Source organism: Callithrix jacchus, chromosome 2, assembly GCF_049354715.1.
Source record: "Callithrix jacchus isolate 240 chromosome 2, calJac240_pri, whole genome shotgun sequence".
In the NCBI taxonomy this organism is placed as follows: Eukaryota; Metazoa; Chordata; class Mammalia; order Primates; family Cebidae; genus Callithrix; species Callithrix jacchus.
In genome coordinates, this window is record NC_133503.1 from 134294382 (window position 1) to 134320903 (window position 26522).

Sequence of the window (26522 nt, forward strand, 5' to 3'; positions counted from 1 at the left end):
AAAGATACAATACTAATTTATTCCAAAGAGATGCCAAGCAAATGATCACATTTATTAATATAGGTTACATTTTCTTTTTTTTTTTTGAGATGGAGTTTTGCTCTTGTTACCCAGGCTGGAATACAATGGCGCGATCTCGGCTCACTGCAACCTCCGCCTCCTGGGTTCAGGCAATTCTCCTGCCTCAGCCTCCTGAGTAGCTGGGATTACAGGCACACGCCACCATGCCCAGCTAATTTTTGTATTTTTAGTAGAGATGGGGTTTCACCATGTTGACCAGGATGGTCTCGATCTGTTGACCTTGTGATCCACCCGCCTTGGCCTCCCAAAGTGCTGGGATTACAGGCTTGAGCCACCGTGCCCCGCCTATAGGTTACATTTTTAAGAGTGAACACAAAAACAGTGACATACTATTTTACAAGTACAGTAATGACAGCATATTTTTATACAGACTAATAAACAATGACAGTAAACCTACACTGATTTAGATAAAATGAATATAGTCACTAAATTAATAAAACCAGTGCTAGCTTCTACTTACAATACAGTTATATCTCATGTAAGTTATTCTACGGTATTTAGAAATAGTTTTTTTTTTTTGAGACGGAGTCTTGCTCTGTCACCAGCCTGGAGTACAGTGGCATGATCTCGGCTCACTGCAACCTCTGTCTCCTGGATTCAAGTGATTCCCCTGCCTCAGCCTCCTGAGTAGCTGGGACTACAAGCATGTGCCACCACGCCCGGCTAATTTTTTGTATTTTAGCAGAGACAGGGTTTCACCATGGCCGGAATGGTCTTGATCTTCTGACCTCATGATCCTCCTGCCTCGGCCTCCCAAAGTGCTGGGATTACAGGTGTGAGCCACCACGCCCAGCAAGTTTGCTCTTTTTAAATAGGTAAATTTGCCTTGCAACCTTCTATTTTGTTTAAAATGCTACCATTTTTTCACAAGAAAAAAGAGATATGTTTGAACCTAATTTCCAAATTACTTTGTGAATTCCATGAAGATTTTCTATACTTGATACTGAGGAGGTTAAAAAATGATTTTAAAATCATAGAATAATTTTCCTAGATTTCAATGCTAATTCCATTTTCTTCTGTTATTTCTTTCTTTTCTTCTTCTTCTTCTTTTTTTTAGATGGAGTCTTGCTCTGTTGGCCAGGCAGGAGTGCAGTGGCGCAATCTTGGCTCACTGCAACCTCTGCCTCCCGGGTTCAAGCAAGTCTCCTGCCTCAGCCTCCTGAGTAGCTGGAATTACAGGCATGTGCCACCACACCTGGCTAATTCTTTTGGTATTTTTAGTAGGGATGGGGTTTCACCATGTTGGTCAGGCTGGTCTTGAACTCCTAACCTCATGATCCGCCTGCCTTGGCCTCCCAAAGTGCTGGGATTACAGGAGTGAACCACTGCACCCAGTCTTCTTCTGTTATTTCTAAGCAGACTGACATGACTGATTCTTAAAACCTGATTTGAGCAATCTATTGAACAACACATTTGTAAATACATAGTGCCCAATTAAATCAGACTTATTTAACAAAATATATGTCTTGTATTGGATTATGTTTTCACTAAGTTATAACCACAAGAAATAGGAACCCAAATTTTCAAAATTCTTTAGCTGACAGGCCTTGCTTGTGTGAAACATTTACTACACATACATCACACTCTATGCATCATCTACTTTGCGTCTGAGGGCAGGTCTCAGTCTTATTCCATTCTGTACACCCAGCATCTATCTGAGTGCCCATAGCACATAATGGGTGCTTCCATATCAGAACTGACCTTTCAAGACAACTACTGAATATGTTTATACCCAGTAGATGGGCATCCAGAAGTCCATGCCTTCTTTCGTTGTTTTTAAGATGGGTAGAGAAGTTTTTCACGATCATTACCTCCTAGGATATCACATTCTGCTTTGCCAGTTTCCATAAACATGATCAGTTCACAGCCGATCCCATGGGGAAGGAGGGCAAATGTGGTGGCCCCAGTCTCATTGCTTTCTGAGAGGCTCAGCGGGAGGGTTTCTGGCCAATCTGTGTCTGACACGGCCCAGGCATGTGTCTGCTGCTCTGAGTCCTCCATCGGGGGCAGACGCTAGAAGCTCTCAGGAATAGGCTACTCTGAAAGCCAGTGTACCTTCACTAGAGGACTTAGGCTCAGTCTTGGCTTATGTATACTGTGTACAAAATGTAAAAAATACTACCCATATCAAAACAGGGGTTTTCAACTGTTTCCATAATTTTAGGAATTCAAACTTGGATTTGTTTAAAACTGAAAATACTAGAACTTCTACACACAGATAGTACTAAGTCTTATCCCTTGATAACTTAAACCTTGCTGTCAAACAATTTCAAAATACACTTATTTGCAAAAGTGGTACAAGCCCAAACTATGGAGTCTCTCACTGTTGATAAACATCTTCAAATGTTCAGGGTTAAACTCTACCAACCTAGACTTAAATCAGAGAATCAGAGATTATTTCTATAATTGCTGGGAGGGAAGAAAAGAGGGTTTCAAAGTGCCTATTCTAAACTGCACTGCAATAATATATGTGATGTATACATCTACATACATACACACATATAAATATATATATGTCACCTAGCTATATCCAAAAGTGACATTCAGTTATTACTGTAGCATTGGCAATATACCCTTGGAATAACACGGTCTTCTAATCCTGTTATCTTTCTGGTTATTAACAAAAACAGATGCTGGATGGCTCCCATAAAAAGCAGGTATGCAAGTCATACATCTGTTCTTTTAGGAGGTGAAGTCAATACAGTTTGGGCAGGGACTAATAGAATCCTCAAGTTATCCACTTTTATAAACGTTTCTTTTTAACTTCCCAGCAGTCCCTTTTCCTAAGTTAACAGCTTTTTGTATATGCTGTTATTCAGGTTACTAGAGCAGGTATCTATTTTACTTGCCACCAACTGCCCACTACTGTTAAAACTGCTGGGATTGTAACTTTCTCTGCAGCATAAGATACTGTAGAGGTATCTCTGGCACTCAGAGGAAGCGTAATAGTAAATCAGGGGGTCGATGCAGCAGCTTATGCTGCTGACACAGACACAGAGGAGGTAGGCAAAGTAGGCAGCCTCTGTGGTAGAAGTGTGAAAAAGGAACGAGTAATGAGCAATCAGGAGGATGTTTGTGGGTCCGAAGCAAATGACGAAGATGCAGAAAACAGCAGCTGACAGGAACAAAGCCCGGGACTTCTTGCTGCGGTTGGCAACCGTGGAGGAGCTAAGACATCGAATGATGGACACATAACAGACTGTGGAAATGAGCAACGGCACAAAAAAGAAGACAGCAGAGAAGGCTGAGAAGTAGTAGGCATAGTAGCCTTCAAGCAGAGTTTCGTTGAGCACATCATGACAGGTGGTGATGTTGAGCCCGGGCACCTGGAGGGTTTGCTCCTTGAGGAGCAGAGGCACTACCCCTGCAATGGCCAAAGCCCAGATGGCCAGACAAGTGAAGGAAGCCCTTCCCAGAGTACGCCAGGAGAGGGACTGGATGGGATACACCACAGCCAGAAACCGGTCAATGCTAATGACTGTCATGAGCATGATGGAGGCATACATGTTACAGTAAAATGCTGCAGTGACGAAGCGACACAATTCAGACCCAAACTTCCAATCACTGCCAGAAAAGTAATAGCTGATCTTAAAGGGGAGCACAGACACAAAGAGCACGTCTGCAGTGGCCAGGTGCAGCATGTACACCACCGCCGGCTTCTTGACCTTCATTTTCAGGATGAACACAATGATGGCCATGATGTTTAGTGGGAGGCTGACCACAAATACACCCGTGTACACGGAAGGGACAAAGAGTGTCAGCCAGGAGCTGGTCAGATATCCGGAGGCATCTTCTGAGATGAACGCAGGAAGTGGTTTTTGAAGAAGACGGCTTTTATTGATGGAGATTGATCTATATTCAGTTAACACACTTTTGTTTTTCTCCTCATCCTCCCAAAATGGTTCATATTTATCATCGGGATTCCTGAGAAAAAATGTCCGAAGACCTAAGGTGGTATTTGTTGCTTTTGACTCTGAAAAATAAAATAAAAAAATTTGTAAATATGAGAAGTGAATGCATCAACAAGGCAAAAGCAACAAGTGGAGAGCATGTTTTACTTTTGTTTGTTTTATGTTTTCTTATCAGGAGAGTGGGTGGTAAAGAGCAGAAGAGGCATAGATAGACTTTGTTGGAGAGTAAGCCAACTCAAAATACTGTGTAACATTTGTCTTGATATAAGCAAATACTTCTAAAACTCTGCCCCTCAAAGAGACAAAGGTGAATGAGAGTTACCCTGAAGACATCAGGAAAGGCTGAGTACTTGACATAAATGAATCAATCAGTGATTTCTATACTAGCCACTGTCTATATAAACAAATCACTCTCAGTTTTGATGGCTTCTCTTTCCTCCGTATGCCTCCACATGCACATTTCCTCCATTTAGTTTGTAGCTATCCATGAAACCTGTCCCTTTTCAGTGGAAAAATTCACATAGAAAGTTGAGGAAATTTCTTTCTTTTTTTTTTTCCTGAGACAGAGTCTCACTCTGTTGCCCAGGCTGGAGTACAGTGGTGTGATCTTGGCTCACTGCGACCTCTGCCTCCCGGGTTCAAGCAATTCTCTTGCCTCAGCCTCCCGAGTAGCTGGGATTACAGGTGCATGCCACCAGACGGGATTTCTTAAAGGTTTTAGAGTTAGAGGCAAGTTCATAATGGGACTCAGGACTCCTGATTCTAGGACCATTGTTCATGATAGTAGTTTTCATCTACAGTCTTCAGTTTGCTTACACAGGAGAATGTAGAAATCTCTCACTATATCTGGGTCCAAGCCACAATCCCTGGGGTTATCTTTTAACATAGCCACAAGGAAGCCATCACCTCAGTCATTCTTCTGCTTCTTTCCTGAGCAGGGCAGCAGAGTGGCAGATGTTCTTGGCCACTTGTGCCAGGCCAACCAAGGTTCCTGGAGTATCAACCAGATGTCAAAATAAAGACTCAGCTGTACACGTCCTTTCCCACCAAAAAGGTCCATTTGAAATGCTCATCAAAGAAAAGCAACACTTAGCAGCTGAAATTCAGTCAGCTCTTCCTCCCAATGAGCTTTGCTAAAATTCTGCCATTGAAGAGAAACAGACAAAAAAGCCTTTGTTGGGTCTTGGGAAGCTGGGGAGGGAAGACTGAAGAGAGAAACCACAGAGGAAAAAAGGCAAAGTCTGTGTTACTGGAAGTGCTCACAACAAAGGCTGGACACACAAGTCACTTAGAAGTAATGTTAGAGGATTTAAATATTGGCAGGGGCTATGTGTGCTGGGTCATGCCTGTTATCCCAGGAGTTTGAGACCAGCTGAGGCAACATGGCAAGACCCCGTCTCTACAGAAATTAAAAATTAAAACAATTAGCCAGGCATAGCGGCACATGCCTGTAGTCCTAGATACTCAGGAGGCTGAAGTGGGAGGATTGCTTGAGCCCAGGATTTTGAGGTTACAGTGAACTATGATCATACCACTGTACTCCAGCTTAGGTGACAGAGTGAGACCCTGTCTCTTAAAAAAAGTTGGCACAAAGTTGGATAGACACAGTGAATTTTCAAACCTTTGGTTTTGTTTTTCAGCAGTGGAACCTTTCCTAGAAACAAAGCTTATATAGAGAGGCATGATGCAACAAATGGACCTTTTTGGTGGGAAAGGACGTGTATAGCTGAGTCTTTATTTTGACATCTGGTTGATACTCCAGGAACCTTGGTTGGCCTGGCACAAGTGGCCAAGAACATCTGCCACTCTGCTGCCCTGCTCAGGAAAGAAGCAGAAGAATGACTGAGGTGATGGCTTCCTTGTGGCTATGTTAAAAGATAACCCCAGGGATTGTGGCTTGGACCCAGATATAATGAGAGATTTCTATATTCTCCTGTGTAAGCAAACTGAAGACTGTAGATGAAAACTACTATCATGAACAATGGTCCTAGAATCAGGAGTCCTGAGTCCCATATGAACTTGACTCTAACTCTATAACCTTTAAGATCCCGTCTGGTGGCATGCACCTGTAATCCCAGCTACTCGGGAGGCTGAGGCAAGAGAATCGCTTGAACCCGGGAGGCAGAGGTCGCAGTGAGCCAAGATCACACCACTGTACTCCAGCCTGGGCAACAGAGTGAGACTCTGTCTCAGGAAAAAAAAAAAAAAGAAAGAAAGAAAAAAAGAAATTTCCTCAACTTTCTATGTGGAATTTCTGCTTCTGGCATGGCTCCTTAAGTTAGAGCCAACCATCTGTTTGATCACAACGTTAAACTCTAAATTCCCTCTCCACCTCGTTCTCTCATGAAATCAATGACCTGAAGGCATTTAGGTTCCTGAGGTGGTGGAAGGGGAGAGTGGAGAAAGGGAGGGGTGAATCTTGGAACAAAAAATGGCACTTGGTGAGTTTGTTTTCATTGACTTTTAGCTAGAGAGAAGGCTGATGTGGGTGCCTGTGATACCGTGAAATATATATTTGGTGATATGGTTTGGCTGTGTCCCCACCCAAAAATCTCATCTTGAACTGTACTCCCATAATTCCCATGTGTTGTGTGAGGTCCCAGTGGGAGATAACTGAATCATGGGGAGGTTTCCCCCATACTGTTCTCATGGTAGTAAGTCTCATGAGATCTCATGGTTTTATAAGGGGATACCACTTTCGCTTAGCTCTCATTCTCTCTTCCCTGCTGCCATCTAAGACATGCCTTTCACCTTTCACCAAGGTTATGAGGCCTCCCCAGCCATATGGAACTGTGAGTCCATTAAACCTCTTTTTCTTTTCTTTTTTATGATTCGGAGTCTCACTCTGTCACCCAGGCTGGAGTGCAGTGGTACAATCTTGGCTCACTGTGACCTCTGCCTCCCAGGTTCAAGCGATTATCCTGCCTCAGCCTCCTGAGTAGCTGGGACTACAGGTACGTGCCACCATACCCAGCCAATTTTTTGTATATTTAATAGAGATGGGGCTTCACCATCTTGGCCAGGCTGGTCTCAAACTCCTGACCTCAGGTGATCCGCCCGCCTTGGCCTCCCAAAGTGCTGGGATTACAGGAGTGAGCCATCATGCTTGGCCTTTTTCTTTATAAGTTACCCAGTTTCAGATATGTCTTTATCAGCTGCGTGAGAACAGACTAATACATTTGGTCTTTCCATTTCCTGACATTCAGCTCCTAAAATCCTTGGAATTTAAAAAAGGTTATCTTGAAGCTGAGTGCAGTGGCTAATGACTGTAATCTCAGCACTCTGGTAGGCCAAGGTGGGTAGATTATTTGAGGATGGGAGTTTGAGACCAGCCTGGCCAACATGGTGGAACCCGAAAAATAAAATTAGCCGGGTGTAATCCCAGCTACTTGGAAGGAGACCAACCTGCTGGTGCAATGGAAGCTACTGGTGGTGGAGACCCCTAGATGGCTTCAGAATGGGAGCTAGTATTTCAACCCCACCCCTCAAGTTCTAAGGAAATGAGAGGGCTGAAGGTTAAGTTGAATACCAATGGCCATTGATGTAATCAATCATACCTATGAAATGAAGGCCCCATAAAAACCCCAAAAGATGGATTTAAGGGTAGGGATTCTGGATAGGTGGACACACGGAGGTTCCTGGAAGGTGGTGCCCAAGAGAAGGCATGGAAGCTCTGTGCTCCTTCCCGCAAACCCTGCCCTATGGCTCTCTACCATGTGGCTGTTCATCTGTATCCCCTGTAATATTCTTTATAATGAATGGATAAAGGTGAGTAAAGTGCTTCCCTGAGTTCTATTAACCAAGCTAGCAAATTAATCAAATCTGAGTAGGGGGCCTTGGGAACTCCCAATATACAGTGTGGCCAGAAGTCATGACTGGCATCTGAAGCAGAAGGCAGTTTTTGAGATTGAGCCCTTAACCTGTGGAATCTGATGCTATCTCCAGGTAGATAGACAGTGTCAAAATTGAATTATATTAAAGAGTTGCGTTTCATCTGGGGACACCCAGCTGGTGTCCACTGGAGAATCTGTAGGAGAACTGGTTGCTTGGTATATGTGGAAACAAGCTCCAGCCATGTGGAGTCAGAAGGACTGAGTGAAGTGCTGTGTAAGAGAAAACAGTTTGAGAAAATAGTTTGGTTTTTCCTATACAACAGCAGTGTCTATATTAACATAAAGCATGACTAAAACCCAGATGGAAAATCTGTAGTCTTTCTTTTTGTTTGTTTGTTTTTTTATTGCTTTTTTTTTTTTTTTTTTAATCTGTAGTCTTTTTGGCCTATAGAACCAGAGGACAGAGTTCAGGGCAAACACAGTCACTGCAAAGTTAGGAGTGAATCCTAGAAAGGAAAAGTCAGAGAGAGGGAACCCTAAATTTCAGTGTAAATTCTGTCCTAGGGTTTGGGTGACCCATGAACTATGCATGTGTAGGGAAGATGAGAAGCACCTCTGCTAAAAATAAAAGAACTGACGTGATATTTGAGCTTCTGCTCAAGAGAGAAAGAGTCGAACATTTGAGTAGAACCAAATTAATTGGCTGCTAAAGCAAAAACACCAACACGCTTTGATGGAATATAACAAAATCCAGAGTATTTTTTTCCTGTAATTCATACAGGAAAACAGTTTATTGAACTTACAGTTCCATGTGGCTGGGGAGATCTCATAATCATGGCAGAAGGCAAGGAAGGGCAAGTCAGTCACATCTTACATAGATGGCAGTGGGCAAAAAGAGAGCTTATGCAGGGAAACTCTTTTTTTTAAAATCATCAGATCTTGAGAGACGCATTCACTATCATGAGAGTAGCATGGGAAAGACCTGTCCCCACGATTTAGTCATCTCCCACTGAGTCCCTTCTACAACATGTGATAATTATGGGAGCTACAAGATGAGATTTAGGTGGGAAACACAGAACAAACCATATCACCAGATCTAACCTCCCTATATACAAAAGTGATAAACTCTGGACCTCTTGTTGCCTTTCTCATACTATATAAACAACCAACTCAAAATAGATTAATGGCTTACACATAAGACCTGAAACTGTAAAAACACTAGAAGAAAACACAGAGGAAAAGCTTCATGACATTGTTCTGAGCAATAATTTTTTGTAATGACCATAAAAGCACAGGCAAGAAAAGGAGTAGAACAGTGAGACTGCACCAAACTAAAAAGGTTCTGCACGGCAAAGTAAACAACCAACAGTGAAGAGAAAACTTATGAAACAAGAGCAAATATTTGCAAACCATACATCTGATAAAGGGTTAATATCCAAAATATATAAGGAACTCATATAACTCAACAGCAAGATAACAAATAACCTGATTTAAAAATGGGCAAAGGACTTGGATAGACATTTTTCAAAAGAAGACATACAAACAGCCAACAAGAATATGAAAAGATGCTCAATATTACTAATCAAGGAAATGAACACTAAAACCACAGTGAGTTATCACTTCACTCCTGTTGGAATGGCTAGTACCAAAAAGATGAAAGGTAAGTGTTGGTGAAGATATGGGGAAAGGGAACCCTTGTATATTGACGGTGGGAATTTAAATTGGCATAGCCATTAAGAAAAACAGTATAAAGGTTCCTCTAAAACAAAAAACAGAACTATCATATGATACAGCAATTCCACTATTGGCATATATCCAAAGGAAATAAAATCAGGATGTCAGAGAGCTAGCTGCAATCTCATGTTCACTGCAGCATTATTTATAATAGTCCAGTTACGGAATCAAACTAGGTGTCCACTGATATATAAATGAATAAAAAATATGGTGTATATACACAGTGGAATAATATTCAGCCTTAAAAAAGAAGGAAATTCGTCATTTGCAACAACATGGATGAGTTGACAGAACATTACGTTAAGTGAAATAAGCCAGGCACAGAAAGACAGATATAGGATGATCTCACTTATATGTGGAATCTAAAACACTTGAACTCATAGAAGCAGAGAATAAAACAGTGGTTACTAGTCTGGGGTTAGATGGGTGGATAGGGTAGACTGGGGAGACATTGGTCAAAGGATACAAAATTTCTTTAAAAAAAAATAAATTTAGACTGGGCCCAGTGGCTCACACCTGTAATTCCAGCACTTTGGGAGGCTGAGGTGGGTGGATCACCTGGGTCGGGAGTTTGAGAACAACCTGACCAACATGGAGAAACCCCGTCTCTACTAAAAATACAAAATTAGTTGGGCGTGGTGGCACATGCCTGTAATCCCAGTTACTCGAGAGGCTGAGATAGGAGAATTGCTTGTATCCGGGAAGCAGAGGTTACAGTGAGTCAAGGTCATGCCATTGCACTCAGCTTGGGAAACAAGAGCAAACTCTGTCTCAAAAAACAACAACAAAAAGGAATACATTAAAAAGAAAATCTTTTGTACAACATGGTGACTATAGTTAATAACAATGTGTTATATACTTGACAGCTGCTAAGAGAGTAGACTTTAAGTGTTCTCACCACAAAAAATGATAAGCATTTGAGGTAATACATGCTATGAGTTTGATTTAGCCATCCCACAAGGTATGCATATTTCAAAACATTGTTATACAGTATAAATATATAATTTTTTTGTGTGAAATAAAAGAAAAACAGGGCCATCAGGCATGCTGGTTCACACCTGTAATCTCAGCATTTTAGGAAGCCCGAGTGGGAGGATAGGTTGAGCCTGGGAGATTGAGGCTGCAGTGAGGTATTATCATACCATTGCACTCTAGCCTGGGCGACAGAGCAAGACTCTGTCTCAAAAAAAAAAAAAAAAAAAAAAAAAAAGTGACCCAGTCCTAAGTAAAAAGACAATCAGTGGAAACCAACCTCAAGTTGACTCCGATGTTGGAATTAGCAGATAAGGATTTTGAAGAATGTATTACAACCATGTACAATCAATCAATCTACATATATACATATATATATATATTTCATTGAAATGAATTGAAAATAGGAAATATCAGCAAAGAATTACAAGTGGAAATTCTAGAAATAGAAAATAAAATACAATATGTTGGCATCCATTTCCAAAATGGAGAGCAAAGCTAGAGTGGTACCAACTCAGAGACAAAGAGACAACAGAGTAGAGCCTGGCAGTGTAGGGCTGAGGTCAAGCTACCTAAGCAAAGTTAGGAGACAGTCTCCAGATAATGAAAGGGTGGCCTGGCAGATCTGTCACAGGGAAGCAACGAATGTCTCCAGTGATGAATGTGTCTAGATTGATTCTTAACATTTTTTTTTTTTTTTGAGACTAAGTTTTGCTCTTGTTGCCCCAGGCTGGAGTGCAATGGCACGATCTCGGCTCACTGCAACCTCCGCCTTCTGGGTTCAAGCAATTCTCCTGCCTCAGCCTCCCGAGTAGCTGGGACTACAGGCGTGCACCACCATGCCCAGCTAATTTTTGCATTTTTTTTTTTTTTTTTGAGACGGAGTTTCGCTCTTATTACCCAGGCTGGAGTGCAATGGCACGATCTCGGCTCACCACAACCTCCGCCTTCTGGGTTCAGGCAATTCTCCTGCCTCAGCCTCCCGAGTAGCTGGGATTACAGGCACGCACCACCGTGCCCAGCTAATTTTTTGTATTTTTAGTAGAGACGGGGTTTCACCATGTTGACCAGGATGGTCTCGATCTCTTGACCTCATGATCCACCCACCTCGGCCTCCCAAAGTGCTGGGATTATAGGCATGAGCCACCGCGCCCGGCCTCTGGGTGATTCTTAAAGGTAAGAACTGTTCCTGTTAATCTCTGAACCTCCAGCACAGTGTCTTGCCTGTGGTAGGCACATATTTGTATTCTAATATTGACTGTGGTCAGGGATCACTTAACCTCTCTGAATTTAGCTCAGAATCATTAAAATGGGATGCTAATGCTTGCCTGGCCTACAAATCTGGTAACTGGAGCACCCCGTGTGGAAATAGGATATACATTCACTTTGGAAACTCTAATAATTAAGCAGTTTAAGAAATTACTATTATCCTTCCTCTCCCACTTCCAGGTAATGTGCTTTTATACCCAATTATTTGCTCACTGAATTATTTTAAATTAAAATAAAATTTAGGTTCATCTTGCCTCCTACCTAGCAATGTTTATAGTTTTTTAGTACAGTGAGGGAATGAACAAGTTGTAAATTATATAGCTCTAAGATTCAGAGCTATAAATCAAATTTTGAATTCACAAGTTTTTCTGGAAGTATCACTCTCTTATCTTTGCAATGCATGTAACTTACTCTGTGTTCACCTTGCCCCAGTCACACAGAAGCCTGACCTTGGCACCAACAGCCCCTGTGGATGTGACGCTATCCTCAAAATCACAATGATTGTGTGGGAGGTGAAAGAAAAGAATGAATGGCTACCGGCGCTTTTAAAATATTTCAGATTTTTGTTTGTGGTTCTGACACTTTAATATCACAAAAAACATGCATATGCAAAAATGTTGACCTAGAGAAACCTTTTATTCATTTATTTTTTTTGAGACGGAGTCTTGCTCTGTCATTCAGGCTGGAGTACAGAGGTGCGATCTAGGCTCACTGCAACTTCTGCCTCCCTGGTACGAGTGATCCTCCTGCCTCAGCTTCCCAAGTAGCTGGGATTACAAGTGTGCACCGCCATGCCCAGCTAATTTTTGTATTTTTAGTAGAGATGGGGTTTCACCATGCTGGTTAGGCTGGTCTCGAACTCCTGGCCTCAAGTGATCCACCTGCCTTGGCTTCCCAAAGTGCTGGGATTACAGGCATGAATCACTGCACCTGCCGAGGAACCTTAAAATAATGCAATTCTCCTCTGCAGTTTTGGAAGCCTGGCCAGATTATGGACTTCTATGATGCACAGAGGGGGAAAAGTGCACATGAACATGTACACTTACATACATGAATCAAGATTGTACCTGAGAAACTAATACAATGTGAATAAATACTCACATCTACGCTCCTCAGATACTATCCCTTAGTCTGAAAATAAAACTGTCACTACACTTTACTCGGTATTTAGTGCTTGGGCAATAAGTACTTGTTTAGCCCTCAGGCAGTACAGTACTTCTGACAGAAACATTATACTTGTGGAAACATGACATTTTTATAGGCTAGAGTTCAGGAAGAATGTATAATCCCTTAGTTAAATATCACTGCCCAAGGTGTAACCTTTTCTTGCCACTATAGGTTTGATATTCTGTTTTTTGTGAAATTAAAGAGCGTCAGGAAAAAATGTAGTACATACCAGCATCAAAGAAAGGACAAAACCAGTGCAAAGGTGACTGGATAATTCCAAGTAGCTCATGACCCTTAGGCTGAAATTTGAGTTTAAGTATTTCACTTTTCCTCCAGTCCTAGCTCAGCGCAGGTCAAAGAGAACGTGCTTGTCAGGGTGCCAAAAACTCTTATCATTTATCTTTGTGCGTTTTTGTTGTTGTTAAGCTATGGTTTCACAAAAAAGGCAGCAGAAGTCCTAAATTCAGTTCTCATACTATTTGCTAAGTTTTGCTTAATTTAGGCTTCTCTAAATTGCTCTAGAATAGTTTTGTTATCAAATACAGGAAATTATTAGTTTAAATACAGACTCTTTATTTTACTCTGGAGATTTAAAAAAATTAGTGAGTTTAGTAACACTTTTTCTGACCTTGATGAGATCTGTTCTGGAAGTAGAGGGGTGACTAGAGGCTCTCTGAATGTCCCATTTGATCCAGGGATTGACGCCACCCCAGCGTTTCATGATACACCAAGCCTTGGTTTTGACTCATAGTTCTGCCCTACGGGGCTCACGCTTTTTGAGAATTAACAGAGCAGAAGTCCCAGGACTTTGCCCACATTCCCACAAGGAGCACAACATTTGAAACAACACTACAGGCTAAAGAGAAGTGAAGAGGAGGTTGACAGAAAAATAACAGAAACACACTAACTCTCTCAAGCGGAAAACAGCGGCATTACTGGAATGCTTCACTCCCTCAGATTCAAACACCATTTTCCAATGAAAAGAACTGGGGCTCCTTAAAGAAATGGCTAGTTCCAGATCTGGAGAAGGAAATACATAAGATAAACATTGAATAACTTCAAAGAATATCAGAGTTAGGTCAAAAAGACTAGAGTCAATCTGAAAGGGCTCCTATTGACCAAAGAAGTGACAATTTGATCATCTAAAGAATAACGATGGAAATGAATTGAAACATTTCATACATGTTAAGCTCCATGAGTTAAAGATGCAGTCAGCTGGATCCAGTATGTAGAAAAGTTAAGAGAGACGGCTTAGTTTCTTTGACAAATAAATAGCAATAAAAAAGGGGTAGGGTGGACAGTTACAGATTAAAATATAATGGTGGACCTTGTATGAACCTGATTCAAACAAACCAACTGTTAAAAGGTATTTATGAGACAATAGGGAAACTATGGACACTGACTGATTATCAGATGATATTAAGGAATTGTTAGGCTGGGCACGGTGGTTCACGCCTGTAATGCCAAAACTTGGGGAAGCCCAGGCAGGAGGACTAATTGCACCCAGGAGTTCCAAATCAGCCTGGGCAACAAAGCGAAACCCTATCTCTACTAAAATAAATACAAAAATTAGCTGATTGTAGTGGTGTGTGCCTGTAGTCCCAGCTACTTTGGAGGCTGAGGCGGAAGGACTGCTTGGGACCAGGAGGTTGAGGCTGCGGTGAGCCATGATTGTACCACTGGACTCCAGCCTTAGCAACAGAGTAAGACTGTGTCTCAAAAAAAAAAAAAAAAAAAGGAATTGTTTATTTTTAGGTATTATTAATGTGGTTATGTGAAGAAAATAGTTCTTATCTCTAAGGATGTTTACTGATGTCTTTATGAGTGAAATAATATGATATCTGGGATTTGCTTTAAAATTATACAGTTGGGAGAGGAGGAAAGTTGAGGGTTTAGATAAAACTAGATTGGTCATACGTAAATAATGTTGAAGCTGGGTGATGGATATGGGGAGTAATTATGCTGTTCATTTTTGGGTATGTTTGAAAACTCCCAGAATAAAAGTTAAAAAAAAAAACAAATATTTTATGCATGTTTATTTGCCACTAGAAGTTAAGGGCAAGGGCTTTTGCTTTTGTTTTTCTTTTGTCATGTTTGTTTGAAGATAGCCTTATATTTAGAGAATTTATTTGGTATCAACTCTTCAAAAGCTTTTCTAGAATATGGAAGCATTGGTGTACAAAAAAGTTACCATTTTTTTGAGCATCTACTATGTGCCAGATACTTCACTTGCCTTAGTTGATGTAACTCTAATATTTCTATGAAATGAGCATTACAACTACCATTTTATAAATGACAACATGGAGGCACAGAGAGGCTAAGTAATCCAAAGTCACACAGCTATGAAGTAGAGGAGCCAGGATTCGAATCTAGATCTGCCTAGCTCCAAAGGTCGTACCCTTTGTCCACACCACACTATTCTCTCTTTAAAAACTCGTGATTCATGACCTACTCCTAAAAGAATACCATATTTTTCTCTCAACATTTCATCAAACAAATGAATCTGCTCATCCTTTTAGCTACAGTAGGCAGTATGTGGACATGTGAATGAATAGCTTAACATGATGATGCCCAAAACTGTTGCTTAGGAATTCTGGAGTCCTACTGACTTTGGCTGCATACCAACTGCACACACCAATAACTCAGCCCTTACAGACAGGATAGAGATAGCAGGGAGACATTCAAGGACAAAACAGAAAAACATCTTTAAAAGACTGTTCTAGATGGAGCAGATAGATGCAAGAGCAGTAAGTGAACAAAAATCTCTGCTACAGAAAAAGCAGAATTAAAGATTTTATATATATATATATATATATATGATATGGAGTCTCACTCTGTCTCCTAGGCTGGAGTGCAGTGGCATGATCTTGGCTCACTGCAACCTCTGCCTCCCAGGCTCAAGTGATTTTCCTGCCTCAGCCTCCCAAGTAGTTGGGATTACAGGTGCCCACCGCCACACCTGGCTAATTTTTATATTTTTAGTGGCACGGGGTTTCACCATGTTGGCCAGGCTAGTCTCCAACTCCTGATCTCAAGTGATCTGTGCCTCAGCCTCCTAAAGTGCTGGGATTACAGGCATAAGCCACCGTGCCCAGCCTAAAGGTAGACTTCTTGACTGACTCAGAGGGGTGAGAAGAAGCTGCCAGTATGAGGCCTCCTCTCCTCCCATTCCACGTCCAGGAGCAGGAACTCCGCTGGAAGTGTAGGAAAGCAAGCCTAAGAGGAAGCTGGGAGAAGGGAAGTTACAGGGAAATAAACGCAGGTGTACCCAACACCACAGCAGACATGAAGGCTACATAAGGAAAGTATGTGGGCTCTTGCTTGGAGCAGCCAGGAGGCCAGAGCCTGATGAGGGGGTGAGGATGCAAGTAGGTCTTGCCTGGAAACAGCTCTCATTCCCTGGCTTTCCCCATTCGTCCAGGTCTGTTCTCCACCAAAAGTTACAGGCCCTGAGCTCTCTGTCTTGGGAATGCTGCTCTCTACTCTGACATAAGACATCTAGCTAAAATGAAAACTAATTCATAGTCAAGGATGTTAATGATCACCAATTCCTCCCCTGGGCTGGGGATGGGGAGAGCTTGGTACTATACAAAGTACTGTTTGTACTGTACAAAGCTGTCCTAATCCCCAACCCCATCCAAGTCCTTCTGCAGTTTGTAAATCTGAACTCAAATATTAGGTTCTAGATATAATAAGAACAATAACAAACAACAGTTCTGGAAAAACAGAACTTTTCTTGAAAAGCTAATAAGGCCTTGGATTTGGCTACCACAGGAACATTCACTGTATCTGCGGCATTATGTTTCAAATTATGGTAGAGATTTAGTAATGGCTATGAAATCAATTCACAGGATTGCAATAAGAATTAAAAATAAAATATAGAGGCCGGGCACGGTGGCTCAAGCCTGTAATCCCAGCACTTTGGGAGGCCAAGGCGGGTGGATCACGAGGTCAAGAGATCAAGACCATCCTGGTCAACATGGTGAAACCCCGTCTCTACTAAAAATACAAAAAATTAGCTGGTCATGGTGGCGCATGCCTGGTCTTATGTTAAGTTGAGACTTAAATATAAGACTTAAACATAGGTCTTATGTTTAAGTCTTATGTTTAATCCCAGTTACTCAGGAGGCTGAGGCAGGAGAATTGCCTGAACCCAGAAGGCGGAGGTTGTGGTGAGCCGAGATCGTGCCATTACACTCCAGCATGGGTAACAAGAGCGAAACTCCATCTCAAAAAAAAAAAAAAAAAAAAAATAAATAAATAAATAAATAAATAAATAAAATATAGAGTAGAAAATATCAAAATGCAAAAAAATGCAGAAAAAGGTGAGTGCTGTTTGGTAAAACTTTTGTTTCATGTTTACATATATATTATTATGCCCACACATATTTATTGAAAAAACACACGGCTACCATATCACAATGTAAAGTGTTATTTCTACAGTTCTTTAAAAAAAATTTTTTTTATTGTATTTTAGGTTTTGGGGTACATGTGAAGAACATGCAAGATTGTTGCTTAGGTACACACATGGCAGTGTGATTTGCTGCCTTCCTCCCCATCACCTGTATCTGGCATTTCTCCCCATGCTATCTCTCCTCAACTCCCCAACCCCTGCTGTCCCTTCCCTATTTCCCCCCGACAGACCCCAGTGTGTGATGCTCCCCTCCCTGTGTCCATTTGTTCTCATTATTCAATACCCACCTATGAGTGAGAACATGCAGTGTTTGATTTTCTGTTCTTGTGTCAGTTTGCTGAGAATGATGGTTTCCAGGTTCATCCATGTCCCTACAAAGGACATGAGCTCATCGTTTTTGATGGCTGCATAATATTCCATGGTGTACATGTGCTACATTTTCCCTGTCCAGTCTATCATCGATGGGCATTTGGGTTGGTTCCAGGTCTTTGCTATTGTAAACAGTGCCACAATGAACATACGTGTGCATGTGTCCTTATAGTAGAACAATTTATAATCCTTTGGATATATACCTAGTAATGGGATTGCTGGGTCAAATGGAATTTCTATTTCTAGGTCCTTGAGGAATCACCACACTGTCTTCCACAATGGTTGAACTAATTTACACTCCTACCAACACTGTAAAAGTGTTCCTATTTCTCCACATCCTCTCCAGCATCTGTTGTCTCCAGATTTTTTAATGATCGCCATTCTAACTGGTGTGAGATGGTATCTCAATGTAGTTTTGATTTGCATTTCTCTAATGACCAGTGATGATGAGCATTTTTTCATGTTTCTTGGCCTCATATATGTCTTCTTTTTAAAGTGTCTGTTCATATCCTTCACCCAATTTTGAATGGGCTTGTTTTTTTCTTGTAAATCTGTTTTAGTTCTTTGTAGATTCTGGATATTAGCCCTTTGTCAGATGGGTAGATTGCGAAAATTTTTTCCCATTCTGTTGGTTGCCAATTCACTCTAATGATTGTTTCTTTTGCTGTGCAGAAGTGGTGTTGTTTGATTAGGTCCCATTTGTCTATTTTGGCTTTTGTTGCCAATGCTTTTGGTGTTTTGGTCATGAAGTCCTTGCCTATGCCTATGTCCTGAATGGTTTTGCCTTTTCTTCTAAGGTTTTTATGGTGTTAGGTCTTATGTTTAAGTCTTTAATCCATCTGGAGTTAATTTTAGTGTAAGGTGTCAGGAGGGATATTTCTATAGTTCTCACTGTTGGTTAGCAAAAACAAAAATACTGTATTTGCAAACACTATTCTACAATACCATCATACTTGATTTTTAATTCATCTTAGACTTGAAATATAGATTACATAATGTGTTTTACTAAAGTTATATAAATTTGTTTTCAAGGGCAAATTACAGATTATTCCTGTTGTTTCAAAAGGCCACTAAATTTTGAAAGCAAATTACGTACACAGAACTGTCTGGGCCTGTTAAGTGCCTTCCTCCAAGTACCATAACAAGGTCAGTGTGGGAGAGGGTATTTGGGGAAGTGAAAGCTCATATCCAGAGAAAAAAAATCTCGGTTTACAGAGAGAGCTATTTATGATGTTGTAGGCATAAGCAAAAGAAAGAAAAAGGCAGAATGAAAGAAATCACACAAAAATGAAACCAACAGAAAATTATGAATGGTAAAACTATGGAGTCCTCAATACTAGCAACATAGTTAAAAATAAACCAAGGCCCTGGGTTCTAATAACTCTTCTAACAAGAATGTTTTGTGAGTATCTGCAATGGAAGGGGAGCCCAGGTACTCGTTAAAGACTGGGCATGGTGGCTCGCGCCTGTAGTCCTAGCATTTTGGGAGGCCAAGGTGGGTGGATGGCTTGAGCCCAGGAGTTTGAGACCAGTGTGGGCAATGTAATAAAACTTCATCTCTACCAAAAATACAAAAATAAGCCAGGCATGGTGGTGGGTGCCTATAGCCCAGGCAGTCTGGAGGCTGAGTTAGGAGGACTGCCTGAGCTGGGAGGGAGAGGTTGCAGTGAGCCAAGTTTGTGCCACTACACTCCAGCCTGAGTAACAGAGCTAGACCCTGTCTCAAAAAACAACAGCAGCAACAACAAAACCCACCTAGTTAAAGTTCCCCGGACACTAAGACCACATATTGTATGATTCCATTGATATGAAATATCAAAAATTAGTAAATCCATAGAGACAAAAGGCAAGCTGGTGGTTCCTGGGGGGGAAGGGAGAATGGGATATGACTGCTTAGTGGGACGGGGTTTCCTTTCTGGGAGATGACAGTGTTTTGGAAGTAGGGAGGGTTGGGATGGTACATTGTACACTGTAAATGAACTAAATACCACTGAACTGTACACTTTAAAATGGTTAATTGTAATGTTATGTGAATTTTACCTCAATTTTATTTTTTAAAATATAAACAATTGAATTTTAAATTTTTATTTATTAAATACTTTGGAGCCAGCATCTCTCCCACTCTGTCACCTAGGCTAAAGTGCAGTTGTATGACCATGGGCACTACCATCTTGAACTCCAGGGCTCAGGCCATCTCCCAGTCTCCTGAGTGCTGGGACTACAGCTGCACACCACTGTGTCTGGCTCATTGTTTTTGTTTTGTTTTGTTTTGAGATGGAGTTTTGCTCTTGTTGCCCAGGCTGGAGTGCAATGGCATGATGTCGGCTCACTGCAACCTCTGCCTCCTGGGTCCAAGCGATTCTCCTGCCTTGGCCTCCTGAGTAGCTGGGATTACATGCATATACCACCATGCCCGGCTAAGTTTGTATTTTTAGTAGAGATGGGGTTTCCCCATGTTGGTCAGGCTGGTCTCGAACTCCTGACCTCAGGTCATCTGCCGCACCCGGCTTACCTGGCTAATTTTTATTTTTTTGGTAGAGATGGGGGTCTCACTATGTTGCCTAGCTGGTTTCAAGTGATCATCTGGCCTAGGGTTCCCAAAGTGCTGGGATTACAGGTGTGAGCCACTGCACTTGGACCCTGAAAACCTGCTATGCTGACATGTTCTATAAAAATAAAGGCAAAGCCACTAAGAAATATTAGATAGAAAGATAGACAGACAGACAGTAGTGCAAAAAATTACTTACTGGCTCATAAGAAATCTGACTTTCAGGCTTTATAGAGCTTTCTGGTCTGCTTAGGGTAGAACTACTGTTCAGTTTTGTGTCTTTCTGTTTAGGCTAACTAGCAATATCTCTTGTAACATCTGATTAATTAGCATATTCATGAGTAGAGATCTATTCAGAGCCCACCTTACCATCTGTTAAATGCAAATGGTAGGATACCACAATCCATGCATAAATGCTTACTAAATACCTCCCTGTGCTGGGTCTGGGCTACCAAGGCAATAGGGCACAGACTTTGTCTATAGGGGTACTAGGGAGCACAGTGGGTTACTTCTCTACTGTAAGATGGGCTGGGAGTTTAAATGGCTTCCTTTCTATAGAGGGTGGTAAAGAAAGCCTGTACTTCAGAGAGATAGGCCTGTGGTCAACTCCCAATTCCATCTCTTTTTTTTTTTAGATAGAGTCTCACTCTGTCACTCAGTCTGAAGTGCAGTGGCACCATCTCAGCTCCCTGAAACCTCTGCCTTCTGGGTTCAAGCGATTCTGGTGCCTTAGCCTCCCAAGTAGCTGGGATTACAGGCACACCACTACACCCAGCTAATTTTTATATTTTTAGTAGAGATTACTTCAACATGTTGGCCAGGCTGGTCTCAAACTCCCGGCCTCAAGTGATCCACATACCTTGGCCTCCCAAAGTGCTGGGATTACAGGCATCAGCCACTATGCCCAGTCCCAATTCTACCTCTTTCTCAATTTGTGACTTAACCATTCTGGGTCTCTTTTTCCTAACCAGTAAAATGAGGATGACATCTGCTCAATGGGCTGTTAAGTAAGACAGTATGTGTAATGTCCCTAAGCAGGGTGTCCTCTGTAGTCAGTGTTCCATAGAGAGTAGCTGTTTTTAATTAAACATGAATGTGGGAGGTATGGGATATGGGGAGGGCATTCTGGACAGAGGGAATGGCATGCGGACAGAAGCCAGAGAAAGCATAGCTCCATGAAGGGAGATCTAGAGGATGGGCCTGGGTGAACTGGAGGGTGAGTAATAGGAGGTGGCTGGAGAGAGGCTGAGAACCCTCTTGCAAGGGGAGAAACACTCCATTCCATGCCACAGAATTGGGTTTGACTCTGCAGGTAGGAAGGCAGCAAGTGGAATTGTCCACCAAGTCCTCTCTGTCGTAGTGTCATAGTTACCGCCTGTTATTCTTGAACACTTTAACCCTCTAAAGCCTATAAAATTCATAAACATCACCTTTTATTCTTGGATGTTGGCCCCCGCCTTTTTTTGAGACAGAGTCTCACTCTGTTGCCCAGGCTGGACTGCAATGGCACAATCTAGGCTCACTGCAACCTCTGCCTCCTGGGTTCAAGTGATTCTCCTGCCTCACCCTCCGGAGTAGCTGGGATTACAGGTGTGTGCCACCATGCCGGGCTAATTTTTTGTTGTTGTATTTTTAGTAGAGATGGGGTTTCACCGTATTAGCCAGGATGGTCTTGATCTCCTGACCTTGTGTTGTGATCTGCCTGCCTCAGCCTCCCAAAGTGCTGGGATTAGAGGCGTGTGCCACTGCGTCAAGCCAGGACGTTGGCCCTTTTAATGATCACATGTCATTTCACTTAAATTGTCTAGACAAAGGAATGTAAACTGATAAACTGACAAATTTCTCAACAACTATCTGCTGAGTGAACATTTGTTTCACACACCATGGGGATAAATAAAACTTTATAATCTTAACTGGGAAAATGAGACACACACACAAAGTGACAAGGCATTCCCAAAATGAGTGGGAACAGAAAGTCGGAAAGTGCTTTGGCAAAGCTCAGCTTGGTGGGCAGGGCTAGTCCTGGGAGGGCTTCTCAGCCCCTCTTAGCACACAGAGCTGGAAATCCTGAGCAATAAACTATCACAGAAGTGGCTATCAAGGATGGGAGACACTCATAGTCCCAGTACCACTACTTTATGACAGACAATGTTTAGAACTGCCAATGCATGGTGGTAATAAAAAGTAAACTTATCTTTGGTTGATTTTATTAGTCATTTTAAATTTTCTAAAGACAAAGCCCCAGGATAGGTGGACAGCCCCACCCCATGACCACTGTTTCTGAGTGTTAGTTTCAGAACCAGCAAAAGGGGATTAATACCCACCTTAACAAGGTGTTTTGACAAGGTGAAATGAGACAATCTAAGTGAAAATTCCTTCTGGCCCAGGGAATACTGCACATAGCAAGTGCTCCTTTTATTTTGTCATACTCCTTTCTCCTTTCTCTCCCAGAGTGGTTCCAGAATCCAGTGCTGATAAACTAGCCAAGTTCGTCCACCTGCCTTTCTGTCTACACCAGTGCTGTCCATATTAACACGTGCCACTCTTCCCATGAGGACGTAAGAAGCATGGCAGAAACCAGCACCCTTTAACTTCACTCCCTAATGAGGCGACACACCTTGCTGGGAGGCGACTGTGAGAAAGGGTGGCTACAATGGATGCAGCATTTCTATAAGCCCTGTTCTCCATTCCACTACCCCCATCTCAAACAAAACACTGTATTCTCAAGAGCTTGTCCCAAAACTAAATCGAGCAAATTACATGATGCAATGTGAAATTATGTATCATGCACACAATTTTTTAGGAGTTCTCAGTGTTCTTACAAACACGCTCGGCAACAATGCTCACTTATTTACAGGCAGGCAGCCTAGTGACTGTTAACACACTGGGGCCCCTGTCTGGAGCTCTTAGTTTTCCCAAAAGCATCTCAAAACTCGCCCTGAACAAAGAGAGGAGAGAACATGCTATGTCTTTGTCACCTCTTAATCTTGATTTTGTCTACACGTTTTTTGAGTGTGGGAGTAACAGAGTGCACATTCTTTTAGCGATAACAAGAAAACCCGTTAGAACTTCTTTCTGCGTGGAAAAAAAAATGGCTCAAAGCTTATAAAATACTACTGTTATTAGGAAATTCAAAAACACTTTTCTCACTTCCTAATTAGTCCCTTTACAGGCTAAAAACAACTCATCTGCCCTGCTTTTGGAGAGAGGGATATAGAAAATATCTGACCAAATAAATTAATCAAATTTATTTATTTGGTCAAGTAACCGGATACTTAAAAATAGACTACTAGTGGGGAAAATATTCTACATGAGCAATCTTCTCCCTGCAGCGGATCAGAAATCTCATTAAGAAATACTGGGTTCCCACAGTGTTCCAGGGAGCCCGGTCCTGGGGAGGGATCTCTTTCTGCAACTCACTTATAAGGAATGGGTTCTATTTAACAACAAAATCCTCCCCACTCCCGCCCCTCCCCCACCACGCGGAGCGTCTGCTATTGTCACCATGTATCGCGCACTGTGAGCAACTCCTGGAACCAAGGCCGGGCCAGGACATCTGGTACTGATTCTCTGCTAAACGTGCCAAAAGACTGCCTGGGCTTTTCTCTACATCACTTTTCTAGCCCGTAAAATGTGCAAGAAAAAAAAAGTCCAACAAAGCAAAACTTCAGCGGCAGCAGTTCTCCACTTTATATTGAAAAGATTGGAATGTTTATTGGTGGAGCAAACGTGAGATCTTTTCTTTTAGGGAGTGGTCCTGGGAGAAAGAGGCTACACAATGACAGCAAGTGCAGCGCGGGACTGCAGGCTCCCCCAGGAGGCTTCCGCTCCATCCTCCTCCGTATCCAACACCCCGTGGCAGGCGGGCTGCACCCTCCAAGTCCAATGGGGCCCGCGAAGGGGGTGGCACGCCCCACCTAAACCTGACTGGGAAAAACTCTAGATAGCCCAAATGCCAGTTTGGCTTTCGGAGGAAACTGAGGCGGGGTGAGGAGAAGGCGCAGCCGGGATCCCCGCAGTCTCCCCTCGGCGTCCCACCGCCCGCGCATTCCATTCCCGTGCAGCACTCACCTGGCCTGTGGGCCTGGGTGCGGGCGGAGGACAGCGGGCCGCACAGACTGAGGCCGGCGGCCACCAGCAGCAGCAGCCGCCGCGGCCCCATTGTCCCGCGCTGGGCTCAGCGCTGCTCCGGGAGGCTACCCCGCCTCGGGCGGCTCCGCTCCACCCTTTCTCCCGATTTTCTGCGAGTCAGGCAGCCGGTTGGCGCGGCGGGCAGAGCGCGGGCTGTCCGCGAGCAAGGTCAGGGTCCGAGCTCCCCTCCGCGAGCGCTGTGTCGGGGGCGGGACGCGGGGCGGGGCGGGACCGGTGCGCGCGGGCGCGCGGGAAAGAGCGGGGAACAGCGCCCCCCGGCGCGCAGTGCGAGTCTCGACTCGGCCGCCGCTCGGCGCCCCCTCCCCGCGTTCCCTACGCCGCCGGCCGCCAGCCCCTGTAGCTCTGTGCGCCCCTCCCCGCCCCGCCCGGGGTCCTGGCCGCCCGCCACTACCCGGCCGGGGAGTCCAAATGAGACGTTTTTTCCTCTGGGTGTCGTTGACCCGCGAAGCTGTCAGTGACTCAGACTGGCGGGGTCCTTGGAACGGGGCCGCGCGGCTCGCCGGCGGCTCCCTGCGGCCGTCTCGACCCTCCTGGGATGTGGAGACGACAGTGGACGCCCCGGCCAGGATGCGTCCGCGTCCCGCAGACCCCGCAGTCCCGAGTGGCCTCCCTTCCTCCCTCCCTGCGTGCGGGGCGCTAGCAAAGTTCGGTTTTCGCTAAAAGTCTGCTAGGGATTTCTGCTTTTGTGACGTGGGGATCATGGATTTAAGTTTATGCGGTAGTGTCGCCCCTAAGTGAGAAAGGGCCCTTGGGTTTGGACAGAATTCTTGTTTTTATGAGTCTCTATTTCGCGAAGTTAAGCGTTGCATACGCCGGGCACTCCTTCCCGCGACGCGCAAGCTACGAGTGGAATAGGAAGAGCGACTTTTCCCGCATCCTCCCCGCGCGACCTCACCGAGCTCCTTTCTCTCCCGCGCCGCCCACTCGGGTCACCTGCGCAGCCGGGGCGGAGGGCGCGCGTCTGCAGGTGAGGCCGGCGTTCTCCGGCCGCGGGCACCTGCGAGGGAAGTGGCCTGGTAACTTTGCAAGTGTCCTTCGCAGGTTCTTGGACGATTATTAGTTTGTTTTTGAGGCAGGATCTTGCTCTGTCGCCCAGGCTGGAGTGCGGCGCCGCCAACACGGCTCACTGCAGCCTTGTTCCCCCGGGCTCAGGGTACCCCTTCACCCCAGCTTCCGGATTAGCTGGGACCACAGAAAGGCGCGCGCCTCCAAATTTGGCTAATTTAACTCCTGGCCTCAAGCTATCCTCCTGTCTCAGCCTCCGAAAGTGCTGGGGTTACAGGCGTGAGCCACTGTGCTGGGCCTGATATGACAGGAATTTGGCTAAATTCAAGACACAGGGCGGGGACACTCCCCTGGTAGTCCGCTAAGTGGACGTTGCAGGAGGAGCCTGCAGCTTAATTTGCTTTGCCAGCGGCTCCAGTGGGCACGCCTTTCAGACGCCCAGAGGAAATGTGTCCCCAGATAACTGTTTCTAGGAAAGCTCAGCCGCAGCCCCTTCTCCTCTCCACCCAGAGCGCTGATGAGCGGGCGGATTTGGAGTTCTGTGGTTGATGAGCTGCAGCTGAAGTCGATGGTCAGGTTTTCAAGCCTTTTTAAAAAGTGAATTTTGCATGAAGAATAATAGTATCATTCCCCCACTAGAGCCCCTACACAGTCGTGGAGAAAGTACGATCAGAGAAGATTTCGTTCTTCCCTATATTCTCCCATCATCCTTGCAGCACAGTAAGTACCCTGTTGTACACAGAAGTTGCTCACTAAATTACAGAAGTACCCTGTTAAATAATGCTATTTAAAATCTGTCCTAATTCCTTTCTCCTCTGGAAGCATTTCCAAGAGTAATGTGAACTGTTAAAATTATATAGCTTTTCATTCACTATTAAACTATTTTTCATTACTCCTAAGACGCCACTGAGTTTACAATTCATCATTTTAACCCATGTACTACAAGCAAGAAAAAAATGTGACACACCAATGACTGTAAAAAACACTCCAATTTCAGGGTTGTTTATGAAAAAAAGGCATTTTAGAATCAATAAAACAGTGTAAAATATAAACACATATGACAACAT

At 43.5% G+C, this 26522-nt stretch overlaps 1 protein-coding gene across 1 annotated transcript; it reads right to left on the reverse strand.

Moving 5' to 3' along the window:
- Positions 1 to 24633, reverse strand: F2R (coagulation factor II thrombin receptor). The gene is made up of 2 exons (XM_002744845.6): positions 24370 to 24633; positions 1 to 4054 (listed from the first exon to the last, which is right to left on the reverse strand). The coding sequence occupies exons 1-2, from the start codon at positions 24458 to 24460 to the stop codon at positions 2865 to 2867; spliced, it is 1281 nt and encodes a 426-aa protein (XP_002744891.1). The 5' UTR covers positions 24461 to 24633; the 3' UTR covers positions 1 to 2864.
- Positions 24634 to 26522: the final 1889 nt, after the last annotated feature.